This window comes from Cariama cristata, unplaced genomic scaffold (genome assembly GCF_000690535.1).
Source record: "Cariama cristata isolate BGI_N322 unplaced genomic scaffold, ASM69053v1 scaffold14790, whole genome shotgun sequence".
Lineage (NCBI taxonomy): Eukaryota > Metazoa > Chordata > Aves > Cariamiformes > Cariamidae > Cariama > Cariama cristata.
In genome coordinates, this window is record NW_009594173.1 from 445 (window position 1) to 25222 (window position 24778).

Sequence of the window (24778 nt, forward strand, 5' to 3'; positions counted from 1 at the left end):
AGAAGCAGCTTTCTGGGGCCAGTGTGGTTTGGGATGGCGTTTCTGAGCCACGTTTGGGTGGCTGCTTGGTATTCAGAGCATAAGACCAGCTTTAAAACTTGACTGCCTGCGGAAACGCTAGTCTGGCCTTGGGGTCTAGCTGGCCTCTCCTGGCTGAGGAAACTGATAGAACCAAGCTAAGGGTGATGAAACTTTTGTGTACCCCCTACTGCACTGTAAACGTTCAGGTGAGGTAAGTTGGCTGGCACAGAAATTCCCAAGCATTTGGGAACAGATACAATAAAAAGAGGACTACCTGGGAGTGAGCGCTCTTCTTTGGCCTCCCAGTCTGCATCTCAGGTCCAGAAGAGTTGCTAAAGGCTCATCATGCTTTTTTTTTTTTTTCTTTTCCCCCGAATTATTCCACTTCCACTCTGATGTTTTATGTAACTCATTTTAACAGCCTCAGCCAAACAGTTAAAATTTAGCATGAGATGATTAGGCATGTTTTTTAAAAATATTTTTTAAGTATTAAAGGTTAGCCGTGATTTATAATCACTGCCACCCACCAAAAGAGGACAAGTCAGATGGAGGTTTGTGCTGACAGAACTCTTCTTGCAGTTGTACAGTTGTACTGAGTTAGGAAGATGAATGGGGTCAGCTAACACGGTTGGGCTCACGAATACTAAATTGCTTGTCCTTTGTAGCTTTGTCTGGGCATGGGGAGAGGATCAGTGGATCAATCTGAGACCTCTTAGTTACTCAGTTTAACTTGCCATTTAATTTACCTCGCATCTGGAAGAAAAGCTAAGCCTTGTTTTATGAGGAACTCAATTTTAGAAAAAGTCATGTATTGTGCTATTTAAGTATGACAAGCTCTAAAAGCTCAACCTGTACAGCAGAAAAATGTGGTGTGATACTGGTTAACCAGGTAATCTGCCTTTCTTTGAGCAATCACAATTTCTGGAGCATTTCCCTTCAGTATTCACTAAAACATTCTAGATTAGCTTAAAAAAAATCTGAATTAAAGTCATGTCTCCTTTGCTTGCTTGTCTTTTTCCCACATTTTTTTTAGGCAACAACAAAGGTTTTGTTACCATGGCTTCAAAAAGGAAATTGTCAAAACCTGATGCTTCTGGGGAGAGCTGCAACACAGACTTGCTGAGTAGGTATAATCTTACGGGGAAAGGAGATCCGTTGGTAGAGACAGTGGCTCCCAGGCAGGGAGAAGGCCAAAATGACAGTTTTGATAATGCTAATTGTTAATGACACTGTTGGTCTTTAAACACTTCTTTTAATCATTATAAAACAGCAATGCTAAAAGCAGTGCCATATCTTTTCTCAGTCCTTCTCTTCTCATACCTTTGATCAGTGTTTATTATCTTGAGCTTCACTGCCTTCAGAGTCTCCAGATTAATCACATTTGATCAAAACTGGTATCTATAAAGCAAACCAAAATAACTTCTCTACATAGCTGAAGGGAAGATAGTAATTTGCTTTAGCAGATGGGTGGATACCAAAGAGACAGGTCTGGTGGAAGAACTTATATTAAATTTGTGCTTTTCAGGACAGAGGAAAGTATGTGCTCTAGCATTGCTCATAATCTGTTAGTGAATAGGTCTCCCACAGGAGTAAGCCACTGAAGGTGTATCTTAACTGTCTTTGGTTATGGGTCACTAGAAGGGGCTAGTAAGAAATGCTCCTTTCAGGTGTCATGCTGCAGGGATAACTGCTTTATGGGATCTGTGCATTGGCATCTGAGTTGGCTAACGACTGCTGTCAAATTGCAGTACGGTTTGTTGGTCTGGTCCCATAAGTGTGTTCCTGTGTTCCTCTAATTTCTTACTAGCAGGTTAATTTTGAATTAGTTGTTTATATGCAGGAACTTTGCTATTTTTATTGCAGAGTATATTTGATGTAGCATGTCTTGTTTTCTCAGAAACAAAGAAGTCACGGATTTCTCATAAGGAAAAGGCCTCTGCCCATGATGGATTGGAGAATGAGGGAGTCTTTGAAGAGCTCCTTAGAACATCAGGAATTGTACTGAAAACTGGGGAAGGACAGAATGAAATAGGTATGAGTTTAATACTTGCTCTCTCTGCTCATATCTGAACACCTGCAAAGATGACTGGTACAAAGTAAAGATGCATTTTACTTTTGGAGCAAAAATGCTTGAGTTAGCTTGTTCCAAAGTTCAAGCAAACCTTCATCTGGCCTCTAATATGTTATATACCTCTTGAATTGCACAGTTCCTGCTATGCATCACCTAAACTCATTATATCAGCTTTTTGGGTGTATACGTGCTAAGTCAAAAGACTTTGGCAAGATTATTAGAGATATATGGAATAAGATTAGACTGCATCTGTGATTACAGTGTTGAGCTACAGAGGCAGGAGCTCTGTAGGAGCAGGAAAATGAACATGTCATTGTTGCCTTTCAACTCAGACAAGGCCTTCGGGAATTGGTGTATTAAGCCTTTTTAATGCTATTAGCTACCCTCGGCCCAGACTGGAGAAAGCACAAGTGGTGATACCACTCAGGCTTTTGCTAACTGGACTTCTCAATAGAGCACACGCAGTGTAGCTGTTGTTGTGATGTTGTATGGATGAAATGTGTCTGGTTATTTATTTTCTTTTTAAACTTTCTCCTTAGCTGTAGACCAAATGGCTTTCCAGAAGAAGCTCTGCCTGGCCCTGGAGAAGCACCCTACTTACCCAGGTGTAAGTAATGGACTATGCTTTGGCAGGGACCAACTTTAAAACTGTTTGCTTTGTAGCAAAAGATGCAAATGGAGCTGCCTGTCCCTGCTAGTCCCATACAAAAGTATGCAACACAGTAGCTTATCTTGGATTTCTGTGGTCCAGATTCTCTAATTCTCTCAGTGTTGCTGTTCCAGCCTTTTGGTCCCATTGTCCTTCTGCTATGTCTCTCTCTTCTCAGCTGTTACATCTGAATAGTCAGAAAAAGATGACTAACCTGTGCCTCTGTTAAATTGGCCTTGGTATGCATGCTCCAAGATTGGTTTCGCACAATTCCAAGCAACTTCCACCATGATGCCCTCTCAAAGTAATTCTTTGGCAATGTTATTCAATAAACAAAGACTCTTAAGGTAGAAAAATCACTTGCTTAACTTTCTAGTGGAAGCTGTGTTTGGTTTTGTGTTGGCTAGGAACTGGCAGCATTAAAATTGCCACAATGTGGTTCTCCTCTCCAGTCAACAATCCCAGTGTGAAAATCCTGAGGTCAGTGATTTGACTGCAAATGTTTTTTGTGTGCTGCTCTTGTCACATTAAATGTTGCTATATCAACTGAACAGGAAGAAAGGCAAAGCCCTTTTAAATCAAAGTAAAATGTGAGACTGTTGCTTTAGAGTTATTTTGTAGAACAATCAGTGTTTCCTTTTGGAAATGGTTTAGACTAGAGTTCATTTATTATCCAGCATTCCTTCCATCACAATTTCTGTCTGTCTGCAGTCCCCTGGCTAGCTCCGGCCTGTTTTCGTCTGCTCACAAAGAGCATCCTAAATGACAGCAGTTGATCAGGGCGTCTTTTCAGGAAGTGGATAACTTCTCTCTGCTTTGCAGGTGGTGAAGCAATTTATCAGTGGCTTGGAATCTCACATCAAGGACAGAAACCAGTTCAAGAACTGTCTTTTGCCATGTGCTCCCATACGAACTGATGGGTCGAGGTCAGAGAAAATGTATTTTGTCTTCCCTTTCAGTCAGAGCCAGTCTCTAGTTAAATGTCATGTAATGTTGATCAGAGTGGAGCGAAAGGCCATAGCTCCAGCTGATACATGACAAGACTTGTTTCTTATGCAAAAGTGGCTAGTGTAATACATTGCTGTTTAGTTGCAGTAAGTTTAAAGTAGTAAGTCATGGAATTTACTAGCTGCCTGTGGCATGCATTGGGCTCCCTGGCATTTTATGGCAAGAACCAAATACTGGGGAAAAAAAATTTGACAAGGCAGGTGAAGGTTAACTGTTTTTTGACAATTTTTCCAGGAGATACAGCTTAACTACGGAGACTTTTGCATTTCCAGCTCACATTAGTCTTGTAGATAGTAAGCTCATTCAGAGCTGAAGTGCAGATTTAAAATTTTGTGTGTGTGCCTATGGTTACCATATGTTACGATAAGTCATTGTAAGTGTTTTTTTAAAAAAAAACGTAACGCAAAGAGTTACAGCCTGTTCTTTTATTACAACCGTGGTGGAATTTTTCACCTTGCAGGACTCTGGTGCACTCATATTGTGAAAGCCTCATTAAACTGCTTCTTGGAATTAAGATCCTACAGGTATGGGCAGCTTTCTTTGCTCTTTACAGTGGTGTTGATTTATTTAGGCATCCTTTTGCTTACATAAGTAGAGGATTAGTAGAACTAGTTGTGAGGCAGGTGAGGCTGCATCTGGAATAGTGTCCAATTTCTTGTTTCTTCAGGGACACAAAGATGCTCAGGGCCTGGAGCACATGGCATACAAGAAGAGACAGAGGGAACTGGGCTTGTTCAGTCTTAGGAAGAGAAGATGAGGGAGATTTTGTGATCTTCAAATATCTAGTTGCATGGTGTAGAGAAAACAGAGCCAGACTCCTCTCAAAGGTGAACAGGGGCAGGATGAGAGATGATGGCTCGGGTCAACCATGGGAAATTCTGATAGGATATATCCCCTTCCACTGTGGAGAATGTTTTCTTTAAGTGCTAGAGCAGGTGATTGAAACTCCATTATTGGAGGAATTTGAATCTTGGAAGTGTTTAAAAATAGGCAAGACACTGACCAACGTGCTGGCAAGAACAAGTTCTGTTAATTTCTATAAAAGTTACTTCAGATGTATAGGGAGTTGAAGATGACAAATATCTCACCAAGGCATGGGAAACCTGAGGGCAGCTATAGATTTAAATCCTCTTATAATTAAAATGTTTTAGAAGTTCTTGTCTTAAATACATTTTTAGAATTGCATTTGGACCAGGATTAAAGGGGGGAAGAGTTAGATCTGCAAAGGAAATGGCAAAAGCATGTGGGCACTGTTTTCAAACTTATCTAAAGTTGATGCTTTAGATTCCTATGTGGTGAAAAACAACTCAGTTGGATCTGAGAAAGAGAGCTTCATTTGGCCCAGAGGAATTGTACATCCTGCCTGTATGCTCTGATTCTATTAAATTATGTGGATAGTTTATATATAGTTTCAGTTATTGGGCTGTATGCCTTCTTTCTGGCATTAGGCAAGAGATTTCTTATACAGGAAATATTTTTATTGGTTCTTTTGAGTATTTTATTCTCTATGCATATTTCATCTTTTGTGCAAGATCAGTTTTGGTGGGAATGCCACAGCAGAAGCAGTAAGTCATCATCCTAACACTGTCTTTTTGCCTTTTTTCTAGCCTGCTGTCATAACACTGTTGTTGGAAAAGATCCCTGAATTCTTTTTTGACGTGTGAGTACAGACTGTCTTCCATTTGCCTTGAAATGAAATTTCTTCTTTTGGACAATCGCCAGCTGTTTGATTTTAACTGTTACTTCAAATTTACCTGGATGGATGTTTGCAGTGTTTTGTTTTGTGGTTTGTTTTTGTTTTTTTTTTTTTCCTTCATACATGTATAAATTTATCTATGAGGTACCACGAGTTTAAACTTGTGAGTGCATAAAGCAGAAGACAAATTCATAGGAACTGAAATACAGACATAACTCATGATTCATTATGCTTTTTGTAACTACTGGCACAAGCTAGGGAAGTATTTCAGCAGAGGGACTACAGAGTGTCTCATTATTTAAAAAAAGATGAAAGTGGCTGGCAGAGTTTTAGGAGGCTGCTAGATGCAAACAGACTTCCTTTTAAAAATACAGATTGTGTTCAAACAGGGAAAACAGAAAAAGCATCTGTTAGTTTTTTGAATGTAGAACATCACAGCAGAGTGAGAGGTCTTGAGGCGCAACATAGGCAAGACTTGAACACTTAAACTCTTTTTTCCTTTGCTCTGGATGCTCGCTACAGAGTTAGTGGAGCAGGTCAAGGAACAGGAAGAAGCTGAGGCTGTTCCTGATACAGTGTTTGTTTCAGTGCTGAGTATCAAGCAGGGTACAAATGCTGTACAGAGGTTGAGTCTGAGAAATTGTCTCAGACTGAAATCTTGTCAGAGGACGGTTTAACACAAACCGTCACAAGGACTGAATTGTTTTCACTCAAGAATTCTAAAGGATCTTGGATGTAAAAGTGTAAGCTGTTAAGTGTGCTGTGAACCCTGTAGGAAGTCTTAAAAATGGATGTTGTTACACTTGTCTCCTGTCAAACTGTAAGAAGAGTGAAATTTTTCCTATGTATTAATGACCAGTTAAAAATGGGGAGGAAAAGGAAGAAGAAATAAGTGGTCCATTTTGCAGTAGAAGGAGGATGGTCCCGTGGAGATCTGGGTTGTTCAACATGTTTGTGAATGAAAAAGGAAATGAAAAGTGAGGTGACAATTTATGGTACAATTTCCAGGATAAACTAATCTAAAACTAATTGTGAAGAACAATAGAGTTTTTTCAGTGGACTTCCTACTGGTTTTTGTTTTGTTTAATTATGGGACAAGAAACAACAGTCATTACAGCTAGTCTGTAGCTACACCTGTACTGACTGACCAGTTTCTCCCAAATCTGATGTAAAAGCGTAGACCTATCACACCTCTACAGGTTTAATGCCAGTCAGTGCCTGGACAGAGGACATTCAATTTATTGACTCCCTGTAGGAAGGGTAGGGAGAACTTGATTTATCCATGTGATTTGGCAACAGCCAGCTTATTAATACGTATGTGTTCACGGACTGGTGTGACCAGAAGTTACAGAAGAGGGAGGGCATCTTAGATAGTACAGCTCCATAAACCTTGTTTTCTTAAAAAATCAGACTAAAAATAGTCCTCATTGTATAAATTCAATGACAAACTCAGTGTTTTCATTGAGGAAAGGTATCTTGTATGGGTGCTTCTTTTTGTTTCTTATTTTTAATATCATTTCTAAGCTTAGCAGTAGACAAAGCAGCAAACAGAAAATTAGGGAAGGAATTGGGAATGAAATGGAAAACATCATATCACTGTAAATGCATGGTACAATCATATTTTGAATGTTGCACGCACTTCTGGTCAGGATGTCACAAAAATATAGAATAGTTTCTATGAAAGTAGGGGAAAATCTTCTAAATAAAACAGAATTCTGCCTTCCTTTAAAGGAGATGACTGGCAGAGAGATGATAGATGTCTGTAAAAGCAAGAAAGATTTAGAAAAGGTAATTGAGGAAGGTTTAACCCCTGTTTCGATCTATGCAAGGCAGCAAACAAAAAAAACCAGAAGTACTTTTTCAGATTATGCATAATTACACTGTCAAATTCAGTGTTGTAGAATATAGAGGTTAGAAATTGCACACAGTTATGGTTTGTGTTTTGGTTTTGTTTTGTTTTGTTTTGTTTTTTTAACGGCTTAGGGAAATTAATGGAGGATAAATGTACTGCTGGATAGCAAACATGGAGTGGGTACCAGCTTCTGCCTTGGAGATTTGCTAAACTGCTTATTGTTGGAGACTAAATGGAAACACTGTGAAAAGATTGCTCTGTGAATGCCTTGTTACCCAAGACTTATCCAAAAGCATCTAATATTGACTACTGTTGGGGACAGGGATAGTGGGCTCAGAGGAGGTTTAGGCTAAGCTCATGTAGCCACTCTTACGGTAGGTAGCACACAAGCCACATTATATATTTTGCTTTTTGTGCCATAACTTAGGATGTTGGTGGTGGTGGTGTGTTGAAACAGGCTGATGGTATCCCCGCTTTGTCTGCACAGTAAGTAAGAAGTAGGATTCTTCCTAGATAGTGCTAAAATCTGTAGGGGTGTCAATGATGTTTTCATAACATGGTTTTGATAGTTGGTTAATTTGAGTTGCATCTCACGGTCTTGCTGACCAGCAGCAAAGCTTTTGAGTCTGTAGGTCTGACTGATCTGTGTTTCACTCTCTGCTGTTTTAGTGTGGGCACCTTTGGAACAAACTTTCCCCGGCTCATTGTCAATCAATTTAAATGGCTTGACAGGCTTCTTGACAGCCAGGTGGGTACTGATGGTGCGATCACACATATGTTTTTTCCAGTCAACTTCTGGAATGCCTCTCAGGTGGGATGAGATCAATTATTATGCTAATGGAACTGATGTTGTTTTCATATTCACACACTGAAGGAGAGAGTTAATTCGTTCTGTTTTATTATGATTGCCTTGAGTGACTTTTGAACATCCCCTTTTACTATGTTTCCTCTTCCCTTGCTCTAAGTCTCCTTTTTCATAAATTTGTGTCTGTCTGTATGTATCCACATGGGTGACCCCATTTTAAAGCTGTTGCTGGCAGGAAGTTACAATCCCCTCTTGTTTAATTTTAACAAGAGATATTGGATAGTGGCAAGAATCTGGGGTTGCATTTTTTGCTCCTGCTTTGGTGGTTCTTTTCCTTCTTTCTTGAAGTCAGTCAGTCTCTGTGGGTTACTTTGTACTGGAGGGCTGTTACTAGAGAGTCCCAGAATTAACTGAATCAAGAAGTCATACTAAACACTGAGAAGCTTGCTATTGTGTTTCCTAGTTTGTATTGCTCACCAAGATAGGTCTATCCTACCTGTAAAATACCATTGTTCCATAGAAGTCTATGCTACGGTTCATGATTTCAACAGGACAATGAGTTAAGGGACAGTTGGCATAAATCCAGACGGATGACTTACTGAGTGACCTTACATGATTAATATTGTTGCCATGCTAACGAACCGCTTGCTCATGGTGACTCGTGCATTTTACAAGTGTTCCTCTTGTCTGCAGGATCTTGTCAAGAAGTTAATGCAGATGGTTAGTGTCTCTCCTGTACCAATCCAGCATGATATTATCACCAGTTTACCTGAGATCCTGGAGGATTCCCAGCAAAGTGAGGTTGCCAGAGAGCTCAGGTACAGATGATTCTGTTGTTTGGGTTTTTTGTTTTTGTTTTTGTTTTTCCCTTTTTTTCCCTTGCACTTGGCAGTAAAGGACATCATGCATTAATGCAGGTTGCACCAGGACTGACTGAAGTAGTAGGACAACAATCCGTTTCTATTAACAGTAACGTTCAGGGACAGCTAGCACTGGCTTAGGACATTTCAGTTGTGGTGTTACACTCTTAAAGAGAGGTCTAAATGTTCCAGAAGTGCTTTTATCTAAAAAATTGTTAAACTGTTGACTACCTGGATACAGCACAGGTAGAATCCAGTTAAGTACTCAATACTTTTGCCTCGTTAGTCTGGGATCAGTCACTTGGATATTACTATAGATAGCTTCTGATTTGGCTTGGATTCTTTTACATTAAGAGTCAACATTGTTTTTGTTAATAAAAAAACCCCACAACACAATAAATGTGTGCATGAAGCATAACTTTCTGGCTATTTTATATACATTTCTCAAGCGAAAGACCCAAAGAACAGGGGGACCTAATGCCAATAGCTATCCTCCCAGAGAGCACAACCTTAAGCTAGCCCTTACATCTGTCTTTTTTTAGTAGTGTATTCATTTTACAGAATGATTTTTTTCAGTAGTCTTAGCCAATATTTAATTATACACATCAGAGTTTCTAATTCTTATCATTACACAGATCACTTACATTTATGCTGTTGTTAATTATCTTTTCAAACCTGTGGTCATTATTTCAGCCTACACCTGCAAGCGATGCATTCTGTTCCTTGTATCTGCTCAAAAGTAATTGTAGCTTTACGTGTCCTTTCTTATTTTACTGTCTCAGCTTCTACATAAAAAACTCCAAACAATTAAAGTTTTTATGCTAATCAAACTCCTCAGACTTCTGTTTTCTCTACTTGTATTTTTTCAAAGCTGAGAATCTAAACAGTATCAGCAAGGCATATTTATTTCCATATTCTACCTATTTCTGATGTGGAAAAGTACTTGTTGCTTGTTGTAATGAATTAGGGAACACAAATAGAATTACCAGGAAGCCGAAAATGAGGTGTTTTTCAGCTAACACAATTCAAATAGAACTTCTTGCTAGAGAAAGTTTATAAGAAACTTAGATGTCAGCCAAGAATGATTAGATGAATTTTGGGGAAGGAAAGTCCATGAGGCTGTTAAACACAGCTGCAGTTCCTTGGTCAAGGAGGTGCCAAACCACAGCTTGCTGTAAGCCAGACCAGTTTATGTAGGAAGCATTTGTAAATAATTGTCCAGTTGTTAGTCTGTTTGTTCCCTATTGATCAGTGCTGGGAAAAGGATGCTGAATTAAATGGATTATCTGCTTGGGCCCATTGTGCCTTTCATTACATGTTTGCAATTCTTAGAGCAAATACTGTGACTAGAGAGGAGGTCATACATGAGACAGATTCAATCCCTGGCTTTGGTGGCAATCTCAGTTACACTTTGCTGATGGCCCAAGTGATGTGTGTGGTTTAATCATATACCAGCAATCTCACTGATTTTTTTTCTATTTATAGTGGACCCAGGACTTTCTAATTTTCAAGTTTCACTTGAGGCTTGTACCAGGTCTTTGTCCATGCTCCTTGTTTTTACAAGATTTGAAAAAGGTGCATTCTTCATATCTGCTTCTAGTCAGCAACCATAGAATCACAATTCAGTGTGTTGAGAGAGGGGCAATAATTTAGGGAACAAATTTTCCATAATGCCAGTGGTATATGTTGTTGTTGGTTTCAAAGATTTTTTTGCAGTGACCATGAAAACTACTGGAATCATACAATTTACTAAAGATCCATTCATGGTTCTATTAAGACGATCATTTGTTTTCTTTTGTGTATCAGCTGCTTACTAAAACAGGGCAGACGGCTAACAGTTCCAATCCTGGATGCCCTTTCTCGTCTGGATCTTGATGCAGACCTTCTGGCTGAGGTAAGAGCTTTTACTGAGCAGTTAAGCAGAACCCAGCCCTTGCTTAGCAACACAAGAGCTAGAACTGTTGTCATTCAAAGTATTTTGCTAAATCTGATTCCTATAGGCCTTTAAAAGACCTGACCTTGCTGAAATTGGAAAGGAGTCGAAGAAGCTAAAACTGGTTTTGGAAACATGCATCAGGGTTTCAGTGAGGAGCAGAGAGAAGTTTTCTGACTGTTACAGTATGCATTCAGAAATTTCAAACACAGCTGTTTTAGCAAATGCAAAAGCGTTTTGTCCTGCTGCAGTGACTTTTTACTGCCTAACTTAAACCTGCTTATTGTCGCTATTTCTTTTTTTGAAGTACAGTGACCAGACTAGACTGCTATGTTCTAAGTAAAGGCAGACTGGTGATTAAATAATTGCATGATTGTAGCTTTTCTGTGCAAAATGCTGATAAAGGAGAAGAGGTGATATGCCTTGTGTCTTCTGGACATGCTGGATTGTTGCATTTCTTGCAGTTAGGCTTCTTATGAATAGAATAAAATGGCTTCATTTGAGTGCATTAAATACTATTGTACATAGTCTGGAAAGGCTAATGCTGCATAACAGGCTATACATCTTCCATGCTTTTCGCTTTTGAAAGCCAGTTAAAAAATGATGGAGCCAAGCTGTTCTTGGCAGTGCCAAGTGAAGTGATAAGGGGCAATGGCCACAAATTACAGCCTAGGAGGTTCAGGTTGGACATTTAGAAAAATGAGTTAGGGTCTGCATCACTGACATAAATTATCAAGGCGGTGGCAGGGCTTGGTGGGGGTTTCCTCCATCCTTGGATATATTCAAGACTCAGTTAGCAAAGCCAAGGTGAGTCTGATCTAGTATTGACAGTGTTCCTGCTCTGAACAGAAGGCTGGACTATAAACCTCCAAAGATTCCTTCCCGCTAACATAACCGTGTTTCTGCAAACCATAGTCTTACAGCTGATCCAGTATTGCTTTCTCCTCAGGTGCGGCAGTCTGCCATGACCATTGTGCCTTCTGTAAAATTGGAAGATTTGCCTGTAGTAGTAAAATTCATCCTCCATAATGTCAAGGCAGCAGATGCAGTAGAGGTACAGTATTTTTCTCTATACTAAAGACCAATAAGTTGTCTAATCCAGCGTGTGTTTTAACGGAGAGCAGTTGCTTCACACACAGAGGTGTATGTTTTAATGTTTTCAAGTAAAATTTTTAATATTACCAAGGATCAAAGCACATGTAGAAACTCTATCTGTGCTTTGACATGGATTAGGTTATGCCTTCAGGTCTGAGAACTGAAACCTCCTCCTTTCTGCTGGCTAGTGTAGAGTTTTCTCATTTGTTCTTAGAAATTTATTTTTTTGTGTAAACATCTTAACTGAAAGCAGTCAAATTATCTTGAGTTAAACTGTTAGACTGGAAAGCTCTAGTTAAGTGGCAGCTTTATGCCTCTGAATTTTATCTAAGAATTGTGCATTGTACAGACCTTTTAAGGGTATTAAATCTGAGAAGTATCCAACAGACATGGGACTGCAATTTCTTAATTCTCTTCTTGCTTTTTTTCATACTTTGAGGAAGCCTCAGCCTAAGCCAGATGAGGATTGTGATCTGCCCAAATCTTTCAGGGAGACCTCTGTGAAAACAGTATGCCTGTAACGTGCAAGCCAGTCTGTGCTGATACACTGCAATTTGACAGCAGATTGGTAAACTCACATGCCCCAGAATTCCTGTAGCTGTCATATATCTTGTTCAGCTGCTAAACAGGATAAAACTAGTTCAGAGCAGCATACAGCAGATATAGGTGGGAATTTCATGGAGTAACTCTTAAGAAATCCTTTCCTGCTTTCAGCATGCAACTGCAACATCATGACATGACAGGTGAAGAGCAAAGTGTTGCCGGTTCACTTTCTAAGTTAAAAAAAAAAAGTTTGAGCATGGTTAAATGCTTATGAGTCTTTACAAATACATGAGTATTTGATTTGTGATTTTAGGGTTGTTCTAGGAGATTGTGTTTTCTTTTCCTCAGCTTTTTCTGTTCCTCCCTTATATGTCACAGTGATTTGTGCAGGAAATTGTATTTTACAGGTGGTTTCTGATCTTCGTAAGAGCTTGGATCTGTCGTCATGTGTTCTGCCCCTGCAGATCCTAGGTTCCCAGAAGAAGCTTAAAAGCCAAGTCCAGACCAGGTACTTGAGCAGATTTACATGATTCTCCAAGGGTAAGATGGGACAAGAGGACTTCAAATCTTCTTTATCTGATCTCTCTGGCACACGTGGTTACATACATGAGCCTAATTCATCCTGTGTAAAGATGCCGACACCTTTATTCCTTCCTGCTTGGTGCTAATATAACGCATTTGTCAATCCTTGCCCAGCCAGCTTCCCCTGCCTTGCATGTAGTCTTTCTGAGCCATCTGCATCCATGTCTGCATGGGGGTAAGCAACTCCATTTACAGTAATGTTGCTGCCAGTTCATCTGTTTTAAGTTCCCTCCAGTATGTTTTTTGTTGACTCCTTACACTTGCCAGAGCATTCCCTCTAGAGAATGGCTGCTTTAAGTAACCGCTGTGTCTGCTAGGCTGCCTTGTTCCTTTTACAACAGTATTTACAATGACTGAGTCTCCTCCTTTCTGATCATTTACAGTTCTTCCATGAGCCAAATAACCACCAGCCAGAATTGTGTGAAGCTACTTTTTGATGCAATCAAGTTAGCTGTGAGATTTCAGAAAGATATCTCTGAAGCATGGATTAAGGTAAGATACATGCTTCAGTCCTTGTTTCCTTGTTTAATTGGACTCCTAGGTTGAGCCTGAGCCTTTCTTGTAATCAAATGTGATATTAAAAGACAGAAGTTAGCCCTTCATTTTACTGATATAGATTTCATTCTGTGTTCCAAATAGCAGTGCTTTTCCAGGAGTCTGCTATCTTCCTCAGTTACCGATTTCATGGTGCTTGTAAGATGGCCACGGGGCTGTCTGTACAGACCCCAAATCTTGAAGTGCAGGATAAACCTGGTTCTACATGTTTATGAGAGTGTTTTGGAAGAAATAGTCTTAGATTTTTTTTCTGTCTGCAAGAGAGCAAAAATGTATACCCATATGTTGAGATTGAACGGTGTGAAGCTTTAAGATGCTTGAAAATGTCCAGCTAAAATCAGTATTGGCTGATATTGGGCTAAGTTTAATTTTAAATTGCGTTTCAGTATAAACAATGAGGCTGTTTCTTGTTCTCAACCTTTCATTGCTCAGTACCTTAGCTTCTTTTTCAAGCCTGATGTTATTTGAGAACGTCCTCATTCAAGCTGAATTTTCGTGCTGTTTTAAGTGCCTTCTGGATTCTTTGCTATTGGCAAGATCCAGTTTGCTGGCTTTGAGAGCTGTCCTGTTGTAGAAGAGAGAAATCTGTGAGCAGCATTTCTTTTGGTGTCTGCCTTTTTTGATTTGGTTTTAGAATGTAGTATTGTACTCTAGCATAACAGCTTTCTTGGTTTTTTGCTCTTAGGCTATTGAGAACACCACATCTGTGTCTGACCATAAGGTAATACTTCTGACTCTGCACTTGTCTCTGGGAGTGACCTCTTCTGCTAGTGTTCTCAAGGGCTTTCTTCATGGTTGTAGATGAAGAGATCTATCTAGTTGGAGCAGAAACTGCCGGTGATGTTGCATGGGTGGTTCTTTGGGTATTTGACTTGTTCCCAGTATAACAGCCATCCGTTTTCTTTGTAACTCTTAGTTCATCCCTTCTAAATGTCAAGGGACAGTTATCTGGCTTTAAGTGTGTCCTGTTGGACTGATAAGGTTTTCTACAGTTGTGGCTGTCAGGGCTTTTTGAGCTCTTGATTTTCTTCTCCGTTTTGATTTCAAAGTGTGTAGTTGTCTGGGCTGTTTATCTTTTCTGCATAATGATTGGTGGTTATTTCCCCTAAAAGGTTCTGGATGTGATAGTTTTGCTGCTAATCCATTCGACAAACACCAAGAACAGGAAGCAAACTGAGAGACTGTTGAGGAGCAAAATTCGACTGGGCTGCATGCCAGAACAGCTGATGCAGAATGCCTTCCAAAATCATTCAACGGTCAGTGCTGATTCTGCTTTGGGACTCCCTCTTCTCTCTTATTTCTCAAAGATCTTGTCAGATGATGATTTAACCCTGTGCTGCATGATTTGTACTATTCCAGTTATGTATACTTATTTCTGTTTTTTAATTTTTTGTTCCAGATCAGTGTCCCAAGGCACATGTCCTCTGTTGTAACTGTAACATGTTTTTTTTAGAGATGAACTTTCCTCAGAACTGGATGGGCTTTTTATTTTGATGCAAAACCTCTCAGCCTAAGAGGTGTGGTGTAGCCCAAGATCTCCACTGTGTGTTCCAGGCATGCTGTTGTCTCCCACAGTATTTTTAGAAGTTCAGATGTTTACATGCACCATGTTTCAAGTGCAGTGTTCTCAAGGTCTAAATATATATATTGGGTATATGTTTGTAATGTCATGTAAATTAGCATTTACTATGAGAAAACTGAAAAGATCAATGAAAAATGACACAGTGCTGCTTGTCAGAGGTAGAAGGCAGATGAGAAACACTGAGTTATGAATTTAAAATTAATTAACTGAACTATAATAATGCCTTAAGTAGGTGCATTTTATTCTGAATATAAATGAGTTTAATTCAGTTTTAGTTTAACTCCCAGAATAAGTTAAGATAAATTAGGCCACTTTACATCTGAATAAGAGCTTGTTGTTCAAAGGCTGTGTGATTAAGCTAACTTTAAAAGTTAACTTAGATTTTTTCCTGAGTATCTTGATGTAGCAGAGTCCTTATGTTAAAGTAAGGCCAAGAATGTGTCTGTCCTGGGTCTTATATTTAGTGGTACATTGCTGAAATGTGACTTCCCTGGTGTCACCCATATTCCTTATGCTGCTGTGAGCTCTGCAGCTTTGCAGGTTGGCTTCTTAAGCAATCTGTAAATCCTTTCTGCGGAGAAGGTTGGAGAAACCCATTCTGGTGTGCCTTATTTGCTCTTGTTGCCTGTTTGAGTGAGAGAGGGCAGTCAGAAAAGGCAAGAAAGCACCTACTAAACTAGAGAAAGCTTTCGGGATGAGCTGTAGCATGCTCTTTATTTAGAGAACTGTGTTGAAAACAAGCAGCAGTAATCTCCTCTTTCATGATGTCTGTATTTCAGGTTATCAAAGACTTCTTCCCTTCAATCCTAGCACTTGCTCAGACATTTCTGCACTCTGCACACCCAGCCGTAGTCTCCTTTGGCAGCTGCATGTACAAGCAAGCTTTTGCAGCCTTTGACTCTTACTGCCAGCAGGTATAGTGTGATGGATGGCTTCTATTTTATTTGTGTTTGCATTTTGTTTTAGAATGTGTCATGATCCTTTACAGGGAGAGGATTTCAGGCAGTTGGAAGCCCTTGGAGAGAGGTCTATGCTGTAGAGTAGGCCAAGCAGAACACAGCGAACAATCACAGCCAGGCTCTGGTAGCAAGCGATTCAAGCACAGAGACTGCCGGGAGGAGCAGGGAGCAAATAGGCAGACCTCAGAAGTGACAGGGTGAAAAATACTTACAGAGCAGAGGGGATTGTGCTGGGGTTGCTGCAATTCAGAAAGCAAACAATTTGACTGAGATCTAGCCAGGAAGTCAGGACTGGCCCCCAGGGTCATGGAGGAGATTTGTTCATAAATCTATATTCCTGTTCTGTCTTACCTAGTCACTTTGAGCATCCTCTATTTTAAAAAGCCATTGTTACAGTTTATATTGAAACTTTTTTCCCTTTCCTTGGATAACTTACTGTGATGAAAAAGTTTACACAGATTTCCCTCAGAGCTTTGACCAACTTGGACTCTTGCTGCATATTGTGAAATAATCACAGACTAGACTTTCGACTCTGAGTATGAGTTCCTGCAGACATGCTGTCATCAGAAAATCTGGGGATTCAAGACAGCTCTGCACAAGCTTTTGAATGTATTTGCACTTTTTTGGGCACGATATGCTTAGAATTAAGACTGTTTCCGGCGCTGTATCTGTGTTACTTATTACAGCAAACTTAACAAACAGACAAACAAAAAAGCAACTGGGGAAAACCTGAGACGTGAAGACATACGATGTCAACTGCAACAAGCTAATTAGTCTAGCAATACTTAGAGATGTTAAGAATTTCAAAAGAGGAGGGCTGTATTAGCAATTGGTGATATAAGAAAGACCCAGAGCCTCAGACAGTGGATGGGAGTGGAGAGAGCTCCCTGTTCAGAAGTCAACTGAATAAGACCATAAAAAAAATTTTGAAACAAAAATGTCAATTTGAAACTACTCTTGATAATGATTGTGAAGACACTGGAACTGCTGAAGTTAGAGGCGATGTCTTCCTGGGTATGGTGCAGCATTCTGTGCACCTGAAAAATAGGGTAGATTTTTACCATCTTAGGAAAGAGCAGAAGCTGCAGTAGTGTTAGCAAGCAGGCAGGAAAAATTTGGTGAAGAGCTGATTTATGGAATCAGGGGAGCTTTTAGAATGGAATAAGATTCGGGCTCAAGGAGAAAGTCAATATTGTGGATGTCAGGAATTAAAGAACAAACTGAGAAGGTACTTAGAATAATATGGTTCAGTTTCAGGATGATTATCTGTACTTGATCAACATATTCTACATGAGCAGAACAGGGCAGACATTTTTCTGTTGATATTTTACTATGGCTTCTCTGGGGGCTTTTTCCTTAGGAGGTTGTGACTGCTTTGGTGACTCACGTGTGCAGTGGAAATGAGACAGAACTGGACATTTCTCTGGATGTGCTCACCGATTTGGTGATGCTGCACACATCCCTGCTGATGCGCTATGCCACCTTCGTGAAGGTATGTATATTTCTGAGGGCATACTATATTTCAGGTCCCTTACACCACTTTACCTCAGATCCAGAATAGGCCAGTGCTTTTCAGAAATAGAGGTATTGGAACAGCTCATACCTGTAAAGCTATCTGTCTTGAGAAATGCTGTGGTCAGAAGTGAAACATATCCGCTAGGAAGGCATGAGCTGTAAGATAGGACTGTATGATTTTTTTGACAGGGGAAATTGAGACAGACAAATAAAAAAAGTTACCCTTCCCTGTAGCTGGAGAATGCTTAAATTGCAGGCATGGAATGACACCTACAATGGAAGGGAAAATACAGTCTTTATTAACATCAGCTATTTCAAATACTTGGCAAAAAAACCGCCCTCTTTGTGGACTGCCCGTTCTACCACCTTGAAAGACTGACAGTACTTTAGCCAGTATTTGAATTGTAAAACAAAACTCCTGGAGGGATGGGAAAAGACTTATGTCCTAAAATTTAAAAGAAGAAAGTACTCAATGGGGATTAAAAAATGGACTGTTGACTCCTAAGAATGACAAGCAGGTTCAGGCCTGCTTAGTCCCCTATTTCGAAAAATAGTTAAAGTGGAGATTGAAGGAAGAGCAAAACAGCAAGGCAAGCAGGTAACAATACTTTCCTGGAACACTTCCCCAGTCTGTGGTGATTTGTAGCTTAAGAACATCCTCTTTTGAAGAGCCATTGAAGAGTATGGGTATGGGTATTCTCCCCACCCCTCTGACTTTTTTTGCTGCCCCCTTGGCGTCAGTGGATTCTGTAGTTTAAGTACACACTGTGGGAAATCTATATACTTTTTGCTGTTTAGCTGGTTTATCGTTAAATGTAAATTACTTAAAATATGCTAAAAAGACACAGAGATCTGCCATCAGAATTTGCAATGCAATCTGTCACACATTCAGTGGGTATAACAGGAAGAAACCAGACTTGCTTGCCTCCCGGCAGAGGGAAGATGCAATAAGGACTCAGGATTGAAAGTAGTCCTTGAAAGAGACAACCTAAAACTCCTGCTCATAATTGAATGCGTTGTCAGAAGTGCGATGGGGAGTACTTGCTCACAGCAGTCCACTAGGACCTGCCGACCTTCCTCCTGACCTTGTTTGCATGTTGTTGTGCTGGTAGATCACTTAGAGATTATGGTTTATACGGACCGATCTTTGATGCATTACCAAAGCTGGTATGTGAAACATATTAAATCGGTGCTCTGGCCACACCTCTAGGTCTGGCAGTGTACCGTGTTTGACATGCATCTCAGAGGTGGTTGAGACACTGGCCAGTTACCTGTAAAAAGGTGTAGAGCTGCAGATGCCTGGCATATTTGACACTGATCTGGAACCTCTCCAGCACATGCAGATCTCAGCACAAACCATCTCCCTAAACAGCTGGTTTTTAATCTTAAAATTGAGTGAATTTTCTTGAGGGTTGCAAAAGTGTTTATCTAATCCTGTCAAACCCTCATTCCAAATCCTGAATGAGACTGACCAGTAGTAGGAGAAAAATAATGGCAGCGAAATGCTGTGTCAGTGGTAGGAAAGCTAGCATGGTTCTGGGAAACAGCTGGACTGTTTTTCACTGAAGCACCGGAAGAAGAAATATCCTGAGGATGCCAGCCAGCACAGAAAATTCAACCCCTTGATTCTTAACAACTTGACTGTTACAGGGCTTGTAATGGAATTATTGGTAAAAACCCCATAATGTTAATTTTGTCAAATACTTTGAATCCTGTGACCAAACCTGTGATAGAAGATAAATAGTTCTCACTAATGGGATTAGAGCAGTCCCAAAATGCTTATGGTAGCCAGATTATTCTTCCCATTCAGCCCCTGGTAAAATGAACTGCCATAATTAAGGCCAGAGCAATAGTTTTACTGGCAGAGCAGAGCAAAGCAATAGCTTTTTCCTGCATGTGCAAAGAAGGTAAAGTTCATTGTCTTCCCTGCGGTTGACAACTGATGTATTTTTGGGACTATGGAAAGGGATTCTTGATACATCTGAGCTGGTTTGTGGCTTCTCTCTTACAGACCATTTTAGACTCTACACAGAAACTGAATCCATGCCAGATCCGGAAGCTTTTCTACATTCTCGGCACACTAGCATTCAGCCAGAGGCAAGAGGGAAGCTATATTCAGGTAAGCAGAGACACAACAGAAAGGAGTTCAGGCTGTGCCTTTGTCCTTTTTGCTAAGTTAACTTCCAGAGTTTGTGCTGTGCAAATAATAGCCTCATCTGTGAACAGTGATTGATATCAGGATGTCCTTCAGCTTTAAATTCTCTTCTCCCCAACTGGCTGCAAGCCAGCTTGCAGCTTCAGACTTTCCACCCTGTATAGCAAGGGCTCCTCACAGTACTGCATACCTCACATCTTTCCCAGAAAGGTCCTCTTCTCTTGCACATCTAAGAAAGGTAGAGTTGTTAGAAATGTTGGTGGAAGGGGACTGATGATAATCTCTAATCTAACCTCCCAGTTGAAGTGGGACTGTCACCAACATGATATCAGGTTGACCATGACTTTGTCTTGCTGAGCTTTGAAAACTTGCAAAAGTGTAAATTCAGCAGCCTCTTTGACAAGCTTTGATTCTCCATCACTTGGAAACACTCAGAAAGCGTAACTCAGCTTCTTCCCTGAGATGTTCATCTTGATTCAGCTGCTTAATGTTTGTACACGAGAGACAACAAAGACTCTCATGTTAGAAGAACTGAACTACACAGAACAGAGGACTCTGCTGTGAAGCGGTAGACTCTACACCTTTTTTGCCTCTAGTTTAAACATGAGAAGCTATCAAACCTGGTCTCTCTAAATTCATATTCCTTTTACACAGGATACCTTGTATGACTCAGTTGCAGCATAACAGTGGTGGTATCAGATACCTTTGGATTTCTGACTCCTTGAGCATGGCAGTGATCAGATAAAGAAATATCTCAAAGACATTTATTTCACAATGGAGACGTCTGGGTTTAAAATCTTCACATTCATAAAGTTCAGCTCTTAGAAATTAGGACTATTTGTCTTTCTTTGAGTCCCTGCATAGTTTCTAGTTGTGGGTATGTTTACACACACTAACTTGAGACTATAAAGGAAAACTGCTCTCCCTCTCTTCCTGATTGGTCTGTGGCATGTAAAGCAGCATGTCTGTAGTCATTTCAGGTCTCCTCACTCACCCTGTTAAGATGGAGCTCTTCGCTGCCAAAATTTCTGGTTATACGGCAGGTTTAGCTCCTTTCTGAACTACTTTCCTCAGTGATTTCCCTGCTTCCCACCCCAAGTCTTTCTTATGTGCAACTTGTGAAAATTGCCTTGACAACACACAAGGTGACTTTGCAGCCCAGAAGGACTAGCCGTCAGGAAGAAGAGTTCTACCTGTCACCCTTATAATTTGCAAAAAGAAGAGGAGGAGTGTAAATTCTAAAATTTATTCTGAGCTGAGAGTTTGTAACTGTGGGGATCCAATGTTGGCAGTTTGAGTCTGTCCTCAGCGATTCCAAAGACTCCAGGGACAGATCACCAAAGAAATCGGTATCCTGGGAACCAAATTCCTCTTTGCCTTCTCAACTGTACTTCTGCAAACCAATGCCTCTTGGACATGAGAATCTCTACAGGCAGATTAGGCATTTGTGCTTCCACTGCACAGGTCATCCCAGAGGCCTCTTGCCTAGTGAAGGTCAAGAAAAGATAGCATAACCATGTACTGTCCTTTTCTCTGCTACCAGTTTGATCTTGTTGGCACTGGTAGTTTGCATAGCATAACTCAAGCCTTCATCTCCTCTGTCTCAAGACCCCTCTCTGGTCAGAGCTTGTGCTTTCATGCAGCTCTCAATCCCTGAGGATCTCTGTATGGGCCAACCTCCTCCTTGGCAGGACCTGTACTTAATAAGAATCAATGCAACCAGGGCTGTTTTGATTGAATAATGTTTTTCAGTGGCCTGCAAGATCTTCGCTGCTTTTATGAAGCTGCTTCTGAGTTCTCACATGTGCTCTGATGCAGTCTGATAATGCTGCTCTTCATAACAGGGATGCTGCTCTTCCACAGTGGTTGATGCTTAAGCTAGCAATAGCTGTTACTAACTGGCTAAAATAAGCGGGTTTTCTGCTTAGTGCATTCATTGTTCCATCCCTGCTTTGAAATCAATTACTTCCTGATACCTACTTTTAGGTATCAGAAAGCTGAGCTGTCCCTTAGCTTTGGTCAGGACCCACTGGCAGCCTTCTCCCATGATTGTCTAGCTAAGGTGTCTGTCTTTTTTCGCCTACAGCTTATCAGTTTAAGGGATCAGGCAGAACATAACCCTTTGTCAGAGACACTATTCTAGACCACTTGGTGGCTGCCCTTTTTCAGCCTCTGGTCAGCTGTTCCATCCTCATCTCTCAAGATGACAGCTTTCTTGATTACCATTCCTCTGCCAGCAGTGCAGGTGCAGCTTGGATTCCTGTGGCTGATTTGCTGCTCTTCTGTGCTTTGCCTTTGATCTCTTTGGCAAGTATTAGACTTCTCATCCAGAAGACTGGTCTCCCAACTTTCCTGAAGTATCACACTGCTACAACTGAGTATGCTTCATGCTCTCAGTGTTAGGAAACCATTTAGTCTACCAATAGAATCAAAATTGTTATGGTTGGAAGAGACCTCAAAGATCATCAAGTCCAACCTTCTACCCAACGCCACTAAACCCACTAAACCGTGTCTCAAAGTGCCACATCTAAACATTTTTTGAACACCTCCAGGGATGGTGAGTCCACCATCTCCCTGGGGAGCCTGTTCCAATGCTTAACGACTCTTATAGTGAAGAAATTATTCCTAATATCTTCCGCTGGCACAACTTGAGACTGTTTCCTCTTGTCCTGTCACTAGTTACTGGAGAGAGGAGACCAACACCCACCTCACTACAACCTCCTTTCTGGTAGTTGTAGAGGACGGTAAGGTCTCCCCTCAGCCTTCTCTTCTCCAGACTAAACAATCTGAGCTTCCTCAGCCACCCCTCATCAGAATTGCGCTCCAGGCCCTTCACCAGCTTTGTTGCTCTTCGTTGGACACGCTCCAGCAGCTCAATGTCCTTCTTGTAGTGAAAACTTCTTCAACATTCTTGTAGTGAGAACTTCTTCTACCTTCTTGTAGAGGTCCAGACTTCCAGAACTCTTCAAAACCATGCCCATTTTGGGAAAGTGCAGCCAATTTGCTGCATGACACAACCATTGAAATAGGGCATGCTGCACTGAGACCAGCTGTGGGCTTACAGAGCTGCTGCAAAGAAACCTTTACAATTGTGGAAGCCATGCTTGCCCACATCCAGGGGACAAGGGAGGCAGCATGAGAAATTTCTTAATCCCAGGTGTCTGGTATGCTGTTACCTACAGCTCTCTTTGGACCTTCACCAAAAACTGCTCCATCCCTCAGCCTCCTGAAGCTGACTGTTTTGGAGGGCAGCTCTGCGGCTGCTGTTTGTATGTGAAGGGCTCCAGGACAATCTGCTATTTTTTTAACGTATTTTTCTATTAATTATAGATGAAACCTGGACCGAGTACATGTTCTGTGTAGTAATTAGAGCAAAGTCAAAGTGAGTCACTTTTAATGCTGTTTGCAGCCTTACCTAGAGTTGTGACCAGTATTTTCATAATAAAGGAAATTGCTGAATGCACATTCCTTTTGCAAAGCTGTAATCCCAATAAACAATCCCCCTGCAGCCTTTGGAGATGACATGAAGTGAAGATGCCAATAGAATTGTGAGTGATGCACGTAAGTACCTCTGTGGTGACATGGTCTGCATCTTTCTTTTTAGGATGATATGCACATGGTGATCAGGAAATGGCTCTCCAGCACAGTTCCAAACCACAAACAAATGGGGATTATTGGTGCTGTTACCATGATAGGCAGCGTGGCATTAAAAAGGTGAGAGAGAATGTAGCAAAGATGAATTTAACATGCTTTCAGTTCAGACCAAACCTGGAGCGGAACAAAGAAAAGGGGGGGCGTTTCCTTCGAGCTCATGCACATCTTAGTCAAGTGCAGGAACTTAAAACTTTTCTGCAGACTGCAGTGTTTGGTGTTACAACCCGTTCAATACTGCTCACCTGCTGCTAATCGCAAAGGCATCCCAAATTTCTTGTTAATGCCTATTCATAGATGCCTTGACTATCACCAGCAGGACCTATTGCTTGGAAAAAAATTTGAACGCTGTGGTGGACTGACTGCAGATCAGCTTCTGACACTAGGCTGAATAACCTAGTGTGCTCCAAGTTTGAATACAGGGAAATATAAAGGAGAAGTAAGGAGAAAGATTGTTACTGCTGTGCTGGGCATTGGTGTGACAATTTCCAGTGTACTGTATAAAAAATTTATAAACAGCATTCGTAAACCAGGCAAACTCCTGTTAAGAGCTGTGGCAAAGATTAAAGCACTTGGAAAATAAAGATTTGAGTGGTGTTGAGAAACATTATTTAGCTTGCTGTTTTTGCACTTCATAATAAAATGGTTTTGCTGTTTACTACATGAAGAGAAAAGCCCATCTTAGCTCCAAGCCCTGAGTCAGTGGACTTCCTTAAGGTTGCTCCCATAGCACTGACATCAGACTCGCTAATTTAAAGGCACTGGTTCAAGTCTAAGTGGGGTATGCTAATATAGTTATTTCAAGAGGAGATTTAGAAAATCCTAAAACAAGGATTACAGGGCCGGGGCGGTGGGCAGGGGGGGCGGAACCAAAGAGCCTGTGGGGTCATCAGTGCATCAATACACCTTTGGCAGCAGGGAGTTTGCCAGGTAAAGTGCACACAGATGATCCCAGCAGGTGGAGCATGTTCTGTGCCTCAGAAAAAGGAGCATATCCCCAGGGAATCTGTTTGTTTGACCTGTACATAAATTCCTTCCCACTCAAGTCTGACCCAAATGCATGGGGAAAATCTGTCTGCTGGCACTTGAGAAATATCTTTGCATCACATTGGATCATTGTGTACCTTATTGGCAATCCTGTCTGCTTTCCTCAGAAAAAGACTAAAGGAGAGAGACTTGAAAGCCAAGTTATCAGAGGAAAAAGTGCCTTTCTGAACTCTGCAAATAAGCAGCAGGACTTTTGAGT

At 40.8% G+C, this 24778-nt stretch overlaps 1 protein-coding gene across 1 annotated transcript in view; it reads left to right on the forward strand.

Moving 5' to 3' along the window:
- Positions 1-1077: 1077 nt before the first annotated feature.
- FANCD2 (Fanconi anemia, complementation group D2) overlaps positions 1078-24778 on the forward strand; it is a gene marked incomplete at its 3' end in the record, with an annotated part of 52717 nt that continues 29016 nt past the window's right edge. Inside the window, exons 1-19 of the mRNA XM_009697099.1 lie at positions 1078-1148; positions 1689-1693; positions 1916-2053; positions 2632-2699; positions 3564-3667; positions 4210-4273; positions 5357-5409; positions 7967-8045; positions 8796-8920; positions 10769-10856; positions 11845-11949; positions 12941-13041; positions 13499-13607; positions 14356-14391; positions 14783-14926; positions 16032-16166; positions 17572-17703; positions 19738-19845; positions 23486-23595. Coding sequence (XP_009695401.1) covers positions 1078-1148; positions 1689-1693; positions 1916-2053; positions 2632-2699; positions 3564-3667; positions 4210-4273; positions 5357-5409; positions 7967-8045; positions 8796-8920; positions 10769-10856; positions 11845-11949; positions 12941-13041; positions 13499-13607; positions 14356-14391; positions 14783-14926; positions 16032-16166; positions 17572-17703; positions 19738-19845; positions 23486-23595 — 1775 coding nt within the window. The remainder of the gene's footprint in view (positions 1149-1688; positions 1694-1915; positions 2054-2631; positions 2700-3563; positions 3668-4209; positions 4274-5356; positions 5410-7966; positions 8046-8795; positions 8921-10768; positions 10857-11844; positions 11950-12940; positions 13042-13498; positions 13608-14355; positions 14392-14782; positions 14927-16031; positions 16167-17571; positions 17704-19737; positions 19846-23485; positions 23596-24778) is intronic.